General features: G+C 37.1%; 1 protein-coding gene and 1 long non-coding RNA gene across 10 annotated transcripts in view; both read right to left on the reverse strand.

The window, feature by feature from the left end:
* Positions 1–13,053, reverse strand: part of LOC131894589 (uncharacterized protein PF3D7_1120000-like) — a 72,199-nt gene that overhangs the window by 14,349 nt on the left and 44,797 nt on the right. For all 9 annotated transcript variants that reach the window (XM_059244902.1, XM_059244900.1, XM_059244901.1 and 6 more), the window contains 2 exons: positions 11,958–12,215; positions 10,045–10,290 (listed from right to left, as the gene is read on the reverse strand). In XM_059244902.1, coding sequence (XP_059100885.1) covers positions 10,045–10,290; positions 11,958–12,215 — 504 coding nt within the window. The remainder of the gene's footprint in view (positions 1–10,044; positions 10,291–11,957; positions 12,216–13,053) is intronic.
* Positions 4,156–6,204, reverse strand: LOC131894597 (uncharacterized). Its single transcript, XR_009374960.1, has 2 exons — positions 5,722–6,204; positions 4,156–4,398 (listed from the first exon to the last, which is right to left on the reverse strand). It is a non-coding gene; the product is annotated as an uncharacterized LOC131894597 (long non-coding RNA).

The raw sequence follows: 13,053 nt of genomic DNA on the forward strand, positions 1-13,053 counted from the left end.
GAAGGCAATTATGCAGATATACAAAGACAATCTTTATGTGATAACCACACCATAATTCTATGCCACATCGCAGCCGTGAATGTGTGGGACAGAATTGAAAAAGCAAGGAAGAAAATTGAGTTATTTACAAAAGTTATACCGGGCCCAAAGAATTTTCACAGATTTCTTACAAAGGCTGTCTTCAGCAGTAAATAGAATGATACCAAATTCAGAAGCTAGACAGATAATAATTGAATCTCTGGCTTTGGAAAATGCCAATACAGCATGTAAAAGGCTAATTAGGCATTAAAGGAAAGACTAGCACCCTTAGAAGAATGGATCAGAGGTACAATTAATATTGAATCCCATGACCAAGGATACTTGGACAGGAGAGGAGATTTCCAGAGGCCTGAAGAAAAAAAAAATGTCCATGCTTTAATTGTGGTAAACAAGGTCACCTAAAAAGGGACTGTAAATAGGGCATTCCTAGAAACAATGTTTCTTCAAGGAACAATGACAACAGAATGCCCCTCCCTTCTGGATTATGCAGAAGGTGTGGTAAGGGCAAACATTGGACTAACAAATGTAGATCAACAAGGGACAGACAAGGTAATCCTTTACCTTTGCAGTCAGAAAACTCCCTGAGGGGCCTCTTGCAGCCCCCCATGGCAAATTCAGTTCAGTCATTTCCTGCCATCATAGAAAAAACCCCTTCTCAGAGCAACTAAATAACCAAATGCCTATTATAAAAAACCATACTGCTCAGGATGATAGAACAGCTGTAGCAGAGAGAACAAAAAATTCAAGAGAAACCATAAAGTGAATGTTTTGGCAAACATCTATAAATGAACAAAGACCAAAATTAAAAATACCAATAAATGACATTCTCATTGAAGTTCTTGTCAACACAGGTGCAGAAGTAACAATAATTGCACAAGAATCTTGGCATCCAAATTGGCCTCTTAAGGAAGTAAATTTTTAGCTGTTAGGGATTGGAACATTATCTGAAGTGAAACAGAGCACAGATGGATAGGGCCAGAAGGACAGAGAGGAAAATTAAAGCCATATGTGGTTAGTGTAGCTATGAATTTATGGGGCCATAATATATTACAACAATGGAATACCCAGATTAACATTCCTCCAACCTCAGAAACAAATCATAAACTAACATATGTTTCTAAGAAAAATTATAAGGTATTATTATAAAGAAAGGTCACCAACCATCCAGATTGCACAACAACAGGGCACAATAGCTGCTGATCTTTCAAAGACACCAACAGCTCTACATTTAAAATGGTTAACAGACAAGCCTATATGGGTTCAGCAATGGCCTTTAACAACAGACAAACTGCAGGCCTTGGAAGAGCTGGTAGAAGAGCAGTTACATGCTCGGCATATTGATGAATCAACCAGCCATTGGAATTCTCCTGTATTTGTTATGAAAAAGAAATCTGGTATGTGGAGAATGGTAACAGACCTAAGAACAATTAACAAAGTAATTCAGCCAATGGGCTCTCTACAATCCGGAATTCCTTTGCCTACTCTGTTACCTAAAGGATGGCCTCTTATAGTTATTGATTTAAAAGACTGTTTCTTCTCAATACCCTTATAAGAAAAAGACAGAGAAAGACTTGCCTTCACAATGCCCACTTATAATAATTCTCAGATGGTTAAGAGATATTAATGGAGGGTTCTCCCTCAGGGAATGTTAAATGGCCCAACCCTATGCCAATATTTTGTATGACAGCTGTAGCAGGAATCTTAAAAGTTCTTATTAATGAAATCAAACCTGAGCCAGTTATTGGGGTGAACACTGGAAGATCAGAGAGTCAGAACAAGCCACAGCTAACCTCACCTGGCCAACTTCTCAGCTGATCTTGTTTCCTCAGACTGGATGCCTCTGAGTCCTCATATTCAAATGGCTCTCAGCTGAACTGTGCTGCTCAAAACCTAAATGCTTAACCAGCCAAATGCTTAACCAGCCAAATGCTTCTAGTTCCTGGTCTTCACGCCTTATATATCTTTCTGCTTTCTGGCTCACTCCCTGGGATTAAAGGCTCATTTTCTGGGATTAAAGGCGTGAGTCACCATGCTTGGCTGTATCCTTGAACAGATGGATTTCTGCCTCTGGAATGCTAGGATTAAAGGCGTGTGCTACCACTGCCTATCCTAACTATCTAGTGGCTTTTCTGTTCCCTGACCCCAGATAAGTTTGTTCGGGTACACAGTATTTGGGGAACACAATACCACCACAGACAGCCAATGGAAGTAATATGTAAACAGTTTCCTAAATCTGTAATTTATCATTATATGCACAATATTTTACTAGCTGATTCGAATGCAGACACCTTAGAAAGAATGTTTAAAGCAGAAAATTTTGCTTTGTTGGGGATTACAAATTGCTTCTGCAAAGATACAAAGAGGAGATTTTATTAATTCTTTATGATATAAAATAGGTCTACAAAAATTAGACCCCAAAAGGTGAAAATTAGAAGAGATCAATTACAAACACTTAATGAATTTCAAAGATTATTTGGAGACATTGCCAGTCTATGGACTGCTGTTAGGGTAAAAAAAAATAATAAACTGAGTAATTTGTTCAAAGTCTTAGAGGGTGACAAGGACTTAAATAGTTCAAGAGAATTATCAGCTGAAGCTGAGAGAGAATTGGCTTTGGTGGAAAAGAAAATACAGGATACACATGTGGATCATGTGGATCCAAAGCTTGATTGCATTTGGTTATTTTACCCTCTAAGCATTCTCTTAAAGGGATTTTAATGCAGAGGGAAGATATTGTATTGGAATGGATATCTTTACCAAATAAACAAAGTAAAAAATTTAGAACTTACGTGGAAAAAAATCTCTGACTTGATTTTAAAAGGAAAATTGAGACTTCGTCAATTAGCAGGGATAGACCCAGCAGAAATTGTAGTACCCTTAACTAAGGATGAAATTGTCAAATTATGGACAGAAAGTGAACCTTGTCAAAGAGCTTGCAGTAATTTTTGGGGAGAGATTAACAGCAAATATCCCCAAAGTGATAGAATTAAACTTATAAAGAGAGCTGATTGGATCCTACCTCACATTGTATGAGAAACCCTACAGTTTGTACAGATGCAAACAAACAAGGAAAGGCAAGTTACAAATCAGAAAATTTAAGTAAAGTGGTTCAAAGTCCTCATAATTTTGTTAAAAGTCAGAATCATATGCTATTCTGATGGTATTAATGGATTTTTCATAAACTCTCAACATAGTTACTGACTCTCAGTATGCTGAAAGAATGGTCTTAAATATTGAGACTGAAGGATGTATCCCTGAGTAGTCAGAATTAACTTCACTATTTATTCAGTTATAAAATATAATCAGGAATAGGAATCATCCCTTCTATATAACTCACATCTGATCACACATGGGTCTGCCAGGACCTCTAGCACAAGGTAATGATGAGATTGATAGACCATTAATAGGAAAGGTGCTGGAGGTCTCATAATTTCATAAAAAACATCATGTCAATAGTAAGGGTTTAAAAGGGGATTTTTCTTCAAGAGACCCAGGCATTGCATCTCCAGCTGCAAGAGATCCCTGGCATTGCATCTGTAGCTGTAAGAGATCCCTGGCACTGCTTCTGCAGCTACAAGTGCCAAACAGTAGAGAATTTACACAAAGCATGGGGAAAGTCAACCTTGGCAAGTTACACACCCAAGCAAGTTATTATAAATACAGAAAGTAAAGTACACAGAATTTTAAATAGCAAGAAGTCTGTATGTTTAACCATGAGACAAGTGGCATTAAAATGCTTCTGACCTCTCCTCTCAGCCAACAGCATTCATTAAGGCAAATGAACCTCTTTCTTATGAGGTCTTTACAAAACTAATCAAATAGCAAATGTCTGGCCCTAACACAGGTAAAGGCAGCATCACCCTCAATAACACATACTGTACACTGTTCTTTTCTGAAGCTGTCTCAAGGGGCTGTGGACAGATACCAAAGTTGGCTTGGTTTTTTCCCAGTGGCCTCAAACAGACCACCTTTCTAAAGACAGTTTTCCAACATTAGGGAACCATATATGTGATATAAAACATGAAGACTCTGTGGCATTTCAGACCATTCAGTTCACACTTAAGGGCACTTAACAAGATTAATCTCATCAAATAGACAGGGCACAATCTGGAGTCCTTCAGCAAAACAACCATTTATTCAAGGCCATACAAGAACTGGGAGAGTAAGTCTCCTGGGACACAGAGGCATTTTAGGTGGAGAATGACAGTGACCAGCAGCCTCCTGTCCCCAGGTGCCCACCTGTACCACATCACAGCAGCGTGATGAGAGGCTCATCAGTGTCAGTCTCCTCCTTGGGTTTCTTCAGGAATCTAAATGCCTCTTCTGCACTCACTGGGAGCTGTGCTGGCAGGAGTTTCCCTGAAGGTAAATCCATGTTCTTAGGTAGAAGCTTCAACAATTTCATTTCTCTCCCAGAGTCTGTCACTGGTATTTTAACTAGCACAATAAACAGCTTGGAACTGGAATGCTGGGCTTTCAGGTCAATGGCTAGGTCTCTCTCTGTAATATCACACACTAAAAACAGCTCTTCCTGACCTCTGTAACTCAACCCTGTGGGAGAGTGAAGACTCCTGCCCTGTCAGCTCCCCTGTTAACAGTGAGGTCACACCCCAGCTGCACCTTCATCTGGAAACTGCCTCACCCAGCCTTAATATGAGGGGATGTGCCTAGGCTTATTGCAATGCGATATGCCATGTTTCATTGATATCCCCGGGAGGCTTGCCTTTCCTGAAGGGAAACAGAGGAAGTGTGGATCTAGGGGAGAGCGGAGGTAGGGGAAGAGGTTAGGAGGAAAGGAGGGAGGGAAAACTGAGGTCTGTATGTAATATATGAGAGAAGAATAAAAAAGGTTTTTCTATAACCTGAAAACAAGCCAAGGAAATTATAAGTAAATGTCTTGCTTGTTCCTTTTACAACCAAACTCCACTATCAGCAGGATGTAACCCAAAAGATACTCAGAGGAATGAAATCTGGCAGATGGATGTGTTTCATTTTGCAGAATTTGGAAAATTGGAATATGTACATCATACCATTGATAATTATTTAGGATTTCAGGGGGCAACTGCACTGAGTTTTGAAAAGGCTGATTTGGTAATCATGCATTTGCTAGAAGTTATGACTATCATGGGTATACCTGTACAAATTAAAACTGACAATGCTCCAGCATATGTCTCTGGTAAAATGAAATGGTTTTTTGCTTATTACAATATAAAGCATATTACATGTATACCACATAATCCTACAGGCCAAGCAGTCATAGAAAGATCAACTCGAACTCTAAAGGATATGCTAAATAAACAGAAAGGGGTAACAAAAAAACCCAGAAATAGATTACATAATGCTCTGTTAACTTTGAATTTTCTCAATGCCAATGAGAAAGGAACAACAGCTGTGGAGAGACATTGTATAACAGAAAAAACTACAGAATTAAATCAGCCTGTATACTTTAAGGATGTGCTGACCTCAGAATGGATATGTGTTACACTGGGGATGAGGTTTTACTTTTGTTCTACAGCAGAACAAAAGCTATGGATACCATCAAAATTGATAAAGGTTCAATTTGAATAAGAGACCTCTTAATTAGAAGAGGTGGCAGTTCATCAATCAATTTAAACTACTCATTCAGTTTAAACTAACTTATACCACTAAAAAATGCTTTTCATTTAATCAGATATAACTTACCAAAAGGAAACCTCCCCAAAGTTAGGCTTGGGGAAGGGTTTTTGTTGTTGTCTTTCAGGACAATGAAGGCATCCAGCTAAGGAATCTGAAGAACACTGGACAAATGAGACATCTGAAGAAAAAGGACAAATTATCCTGAAAGAAAATGTCTCAAGAAAAAGAGTCAATTGGCCTATTGGTATGTCACATATAAAATTTCATAAGTCTTCCTAAATGTTTGTTTCTGCTGTTCTCTACAGACACAACATAAATTACCTTTATGTAGTCCTAGTTCAATTAAAAATTAAAGCTGCCTTTGGAGTTGGAGAATGGCTTTCTCTTTCTCTAAACACAAGCATGCTTGCTGAAAGAAAATGAGCCGGGTGGTGGGGGCACACGCCTTTAATCCCAGCACTCAGGAGGCTGAGCCAGGTGGATCTCTGTGAGTTTGAGGCCAGCCTGGTCTACAAAGTGAGATCCAGGACAGGCATCAAAACTATGCAGAGAAACCCTGTCTTGAAAAAGTTTAAAAAAAGATTAAAAAAAAAAGAAAATGGAAAATCTCTGTATCATGCCAGAAGAGCCATCTGAAATGGGACAGAAGAAACCAAAATTAAGGGACTATTCTATTGCCACTAATCTCATAATTCTTTGGTTCTATTTTGATTCTTCAAAACTTTTTTCAAGGTATGAATTTTATATCAAAATTTATAAGATTTACATGCATACTTTTAAACTTTTGTCATAATATTAATGGTCATATAGAGTACTAACTTACTCCAGAAAAAAAAGCTTCATCTAGCTGCTTCTGCATGTTTTTGCGTTTGAGTCTCTATCAGTTTTCTGCAGGGAATCATGACCATGCCTAACAGCAAATTTGAAGTCTCCAAAAAGATGATGGGGCTCCACAATGATGATTCCATCAGGACGACGACGACGATAAACACCACCCAAAGATTGGCTTTCTACTACAAACTGCTCAGGACAATTTTGAGATGGCTAACTGAGATGATCCAGCCTCACAGATTACTCGAGCAAGGACTTGAGATAAGCCCTGTACTTTTGCATTATGTAGAGACTGGACAACAAATGATACAGCTACCTCTCCCAGGACTTGACAATTAACCCAAAAAATTTTTGTTTTCAGGATCCCCTAAACATGCTTTTGCCCCCAGACAGCAGGAAGTAATTTTAAGAACATGACATCCACATTCCCAGGAGGTAGGGTGGGTGGGTTTTGGTCTTTCAATGGGTTTTGTATAGTAGTCATTATTTAGGATGGTTAGTTACAAGTTGTTAATTATTAATGGTCAGGAAAAACGTTAAACAAAGGAAATTATATTCAGGGTTCTTGTTTGAAAAAAAAGAGGATATAGATAAGAGATAGATTATTGAATCTTACTCTGAAAAAAGATATAGAAATGATAAAAAGGGTAGATTATTAAATCTAATCTGAAAAGAAAAAAAGAGAGAATATGGATATGAAAAGATAAAACGGTAGATTATTGAATTTACTTTTAAAAGGCAACTACTAGTTTTAAATATTTTACATTGGACTGGATTTTTGTATATTGTATACAAATTTTGTATGTTGATACAAATTTGAGATTGACTTTATTAGAAAATACTGTACACGTATTTCTAATCTTGTTCAAGGTATTGTACCTATACAGTTCATTTAACAATATAGTGCAATTTGCTAGTCCTTGAAAGTTATTATTACCAACTAATTAGGATCTAAAGAAACGTAAGTTAGTAATTAGTCATTATAATCAAACATATTAGGTAGGTATGTTTCCAAGATCAAGCAGAGATATATTTTATATAGACAGGTCATCTTCAAACACTTCAGAGATCTGCAGACTATGGCATTTAAGATGTTTTAATAACATAGATTCTTTTTTTATGACTATGAGACATGTCTGCTCCTCGCAGCACCAATTTACTTCAGAGAAGATGATGGGCATTGAAGAAACTCCATATGTTTACTTTCATTGTGGCAAAAGTTAGCCACTGGGCAAGAAAGTGCCGTCAAATTGACTGCTGACGGTATGCTGTCCAAAATGGACAAGCAGGACACAAAAGAAAGGACTGCCAAATCTTGCCAAGACAAGGTAGGAAGGCTCTTTAGAAAATCCTGCTTCACAGATGAGTCTGTCAGATATGCTAAGCCTGTAGGTTGAAGAATGGATGCCCCAACGTTGCAGAGAAACCTCGAGTGACTGTCTAGGCAGCTTGCTGTTTCTGTCATAACTCACAAATTTTTGGGAAGTTGCTTGTTTACACTTCCTGTTGTACTAGGTAATATTATTTCCTTCTTGGGTCTCTGAGGGAGTTGAAGATTAGATAGTTATCGTTTTCCTTGGTAACAATTTCAGAAAAGAAGCTCACTAAACAGGTGTAAAGTGTATAAGTTTGAAAGACATCAAAAGATAGTTTTTGGTTGGTAATACAAGTTAGGATAGAAAGTGAATTAAGTACATTTTGGACTCACCAAAATAGGATAGATAATGGAATATTTTTGCTGAATTTGTCAAATGCAAATGGACTAGACATTGTTGATGTATTTATTGCCTGTGTATACTGTATATAGTTATTGTACTTATTGTATATAGTTTTTCTGATATTAGTTATAACTTTTTTATTTTAGACAAAAAAGGGGAAATGTGGTGATATTTTATTTGTGCACCCCAATAAAACTTATCTGAAGATCAGAGGGAAAAGCCAGCCACTATAGTAAACACAGAGGTCATGCAATGGTAGCATATACCTTTAATCCTAGCATTTGGGAGGCAGATATCTATCTGGATCTCTGTGAGTTCAAGGCCACACTGGGAACAGAGCCAGGTGTGGTGGCACATGCCTTTAATCCCAGTACTAACCATGGAGGTCTGGAGGTCTGTACAGACAGACAGAAAATGATGTAACTGGGTGGAGAGAGGAAGTAAGAGGGCAGGGACAGAAAGGCATATAGGCATGAGTACAGGAAATAGGTCTCTCTATTTTTGGCTGAGGATTTCTAGTGGTAAGAACATGGCTGGCTTCTTTCTGCTTCCCTGATCTCTCAGTTTTTACCCCAATATCTGGCTTCAGGGTTTTTTTTATTAATAAGACTGTTCAGCAATTCGTCTTACAGGCAATAGGCTAGGCTGCAGCACACTTTATGTGAATGAATACTGCAACTACCGTGTGAAAAAGCAAGCAGCTAGACATACAGACTAACCTGATTGTGTCATCCTCTTTAGTTTTATCTAGCTGTTGCCTCATTGGACCTCCTGTGTTAATCTTCTACTCTGAGACCTGCAGTGAGCTTGGCTTTGTGCCCTTTGCTCTCAGGCTTGACTTACCATAGTGAAAGAAGATAGACGTCTATAGATTTAACAAAAGGCTGTTCTAGGTGACATTCTGTGGGAGGGAGGCTCCCATGAGTCTTCCCCACCCTAGGGGCCTAGGAATTCACTTAGGATAAATTATTTCCAGTGGGAACTCAGATATCAGGAGTTAGCTCAGTGGTCTACCCTGCTGACTGACTGGTGATGGATTTCTAAGAGGCAATTTTGAAAGCTTTTGGTCCAGAGGATAAAACCCAGTTTGAGATCAAATTACATTCAAGTTTTCTACAGGCTGTAGTGGATGCTATCTGGATGGGTGATGTGAAGTGTTACACCGCTAGAAGCATTTTGTTTCTTTTGGGGATGAAATGGATAAATGTGATCAGCTTAAACAAATCATAGACTGAAATAAAACTTTAATGCTGTTTAATATGTAAAAAAATGTAAATCTACACAGAATTCTAAAATATTTAATTTCAAACACCAGACAAAGAAGAGCCAGGGGATCCAGTTATCCAGTGATGTAGGGCTTTCCAGTAGAACCACATGCTGTTTTATAGTGACATGATTCTTTTCTTTGAATCATGGGAAGCTCTGTCCTTTTGGTTTACTACAGTTAGGCACATGTCTAATATTGCATTTCTAGTTAATTATGTTTTGATTTATAATATATTCATTTGCATATCAAACATGTTAGTTCCTTTCATCTCAACTGTAACTACTCTAGAAGTCTTTTATCATCACCCCCATTATTATTATTATTGTTTATTTTATAAGAATTCTCATTTGTATAAAAGCTTGTTAATGTCTGTTGTAGTCACAGTCTAATTTGTTTTCACTTAAACCTTTAAAGATCAGGTAGAAGGATGCATCTGGGCCCGAGGGTGTGAAAGAGTTGGGGGACCTGTACAAAGCTGGGGTTCTGCTCTCTGGACTGCAGCACTGTGGACATGGGCTTGCAGATGCATCTTTGCCCTCAAATGAAATATACTGCTTTTCAAATTAGAATTACCTTTAATCTTGTTTTCCCCTTAGAGACACGAGGTAGTCCTTCTTTCTCAGGGCAAACATTTTTGTATTTTCCAAGCACATCACAAATTTTCACCTTTAAATCTTTTTTAATGAGTTCCTTAAGATGCACGTGCTGCAATTCACTGTGCTCATGCTCCATTTCCTTCACTGTCTTGGTAGCAGGCTTCTCTGAATATAAGGACTCACTGTCATATTTCTTCCTTAGCTCTTGTTTTGTAGATATTTTCTGAAGATGAGAAGGTAGAATGTTTTCAAAATGACTCTGTCCTTACATATTACAGTGTATGGACAAAGAAAAAGGAGCAACTAATTAATATTTATTAGTTAAATATTTTCATAAATGCTCTTCTATTTACACCATCACTTGCTATTGATAAGAAGTGAAACCAATTTATTCTCATCTAGAGTAGGAGAAAAACATGACCCAACATACTTAACTTAGTATTGATTACAGTGTTGATTACAATAACCACACTTTACTTGTTAAATCTTCTAACAAATGATTACATGACTTTTAACATCACAACGGATGACTTTCGTAAGAGATATTATCGTACACTACCTAGAAAGGTTAAGCCCCAACAGTACATTTGAGGCCTTTTTCTGTTTTTCAGTAAACAGCTTGTTGGCAAGCCTAAGTTACCATTAACCAAAATCACTGAACACCATCAAAAAGAAAAACAAACTGCTAAATTTTACTTTACATTATATACTGTGTAGTTTATAGTTATATGGTATAAAGTATATTGTATATTAACATATCATAAACAAATCATAGGGAAGATAAACAAATACAGCCATCTTGCTGAAGGTACATCAGCTGGCAGGTACAACAAAGTTTAAATTGTACTTCAGATTATACCCTGTGAGAGTACCCTGCATACATGCAGACTATCTGCACTGACTCACGTTTTAACATGGTTCATATGAGATAATGAACAAGATATTCAATGATCTTTATCTATTTTTCCTCAGTATATTAAAATAAATAAAATGCTATTACATGAATCCTAACATCATTAAATGAAGCTGTTCTCTGCAGAAAGAGACACATGTGAAAGACAGAGCTTGGTGACTGGTTGGGACTTTGAAGGAGGGCTGGAGTCCAGGTCTCCTCTACTTGAGTATTTCAATACGATTCACCAGCTGCTATTTACTAGAATGGAGACAACAGCAGAAAGAGCAATGGTCAGCCAAGACCCAGGGAATGGAGAAGGATATTTTCAGTTTGTAATATGAAATTTAGGCACACAGAGGCCTTGGGAGACAGAACTGCATGGACAGCCAAGGAGGATGTGGCCTGTGAAAAAGCTTATGGATTTAAGAAGATAAACATCCATAAATATAATTTAGACTTAAAAATGTTAGCTTATACAGAATTCTGAAATACTTAAATAAGAGTATCAAAGGCAGAAAAGCCAGTTGTCCAGTGATATAGGGCTTTCCATTAGAATCACATGCTGTTTTTAAAGTCCCATGATTCCTATCTTTGAATTACTGAGACCATGGCTCTTTAATGTACTAGACTTAGGCACATGTCTAAGATTAAATTTCCAGGTCATTACATTTGGCTTATGATGTTATTTGCAGAGAAAGCATATTAGTTCTTTTCATTCAACTGGAAACCCCATGAGGTCTTTATCATTTTTCTATATTATTATTATATAAGAAGTCTCATCATTTATTTTAAAGTCATATTTGTTGTAATCTAAATTTTTCACATAAGCTCAAGGTGGGTGGGAAGTGTCCTGGGAATGGAGAAGTGTAGGGCATGTGCAAGGCTGAAGTCCTGTTGTCGAGATGCTCTGTACAGCCCGGAGACAAGGGCTCACAGATGCCTCTTCCCCCCCCCCCCCCACTACGTACATTGCTTTAAAAATTAGAAGGAATTACCCTTAGTTGTTTTCTTCCATTACGGATATGAGGTAGTTCTTTCTTCATACATGTATCACATTTATATTTTTCAAGTATTTCACAAAGTGCTTCTTTTAAATCTTCTTTAATGAGTTCCTTTAGAGGTATACGGCGGGAATCACTCTGCCCACCAATGACTTCCTCTTCAGTTTGCACTGAGGGCTTTTCTGAATGTGAAGGGGCACTGTCATGGTCACTTCCATGTTTTTTCTTTTTTCTTTGTTCCAGAGATGTTCTCTGCAGGAGGAGAGATAGAAGGTTCATTTGCTTGGTTTCCTAGAAGAAGTTTTTAATTTTTTTATTTTTAGGTGCTTGTTTTCAAAATTACTTTATCTTCACAAGTCATAAGTTATAAGATCATGAGAAAGTGAAAAAATGCTTAATACTTAACAGTTAAACTTCTTCATATATGTTTAGTCTGTCTCAAATCACTAGGCTCTCATTAAGAACTGAAAACAAATTACGTTTTCCTAGAATTAACTAAAAATCATGAACCCGTGATTTTTGTGTCAATGTTGTTTGGAATAAACTAATGGTGTGTCACATATTCAAAACCATAAATTACATGAGATTTTTTGAATTTTTTTTATTTAGATGAGATTTAACATGTAAAAACAATTCTCACACCTAAAGATTTGACCTCACCTACGTGTTTCCTCAGAGAACTTGTAGTATTGCTCCCTGGGAATGTTTATTAAACAATGATTCTCTTCCTCAAATTATTGATTATTATATCTCAAACTGATGACTATCTTAACTACACATATAAATGGAAGAAAATGATTTTTAAAGTGCCATGTAGGATTTAAGGATTTTTTCTCATAAATAACCTCTCAAGGGGGAAGATCATACATGAAAAATCATATATGTATTATACTGACTTGAGGTCACAGACAGTAAGAGAAGAGCTATTTAGTGTGTCAAATAACTAGAGACACATGATTATATGGATTTGGCTGCTTCTAGGAAAGAGGAGAAGCAGTTGATAATAAAGCTTTGGGGACAACAATTAATTAATAAAGCCATATACACCTGTTACACCGGGAGACATAACTAAATTAACTAACAATAGAAA

This window comes from Peromyscus eremicus, chromosome 17, assembly GCF_949786415.1.
Source record: "Peromyscus eremicus chromosome 17, PerEre_H2_v1, whole genome shotgun sequence".
In the NCBI taxonomy this organism is placed as follows: domain Eukaryota; kingdom Metazoa; phylum Chordata; class Mammalia; order Rodentia; family Cricetidae; genus Peromyscus; species Peromyscus eremicus.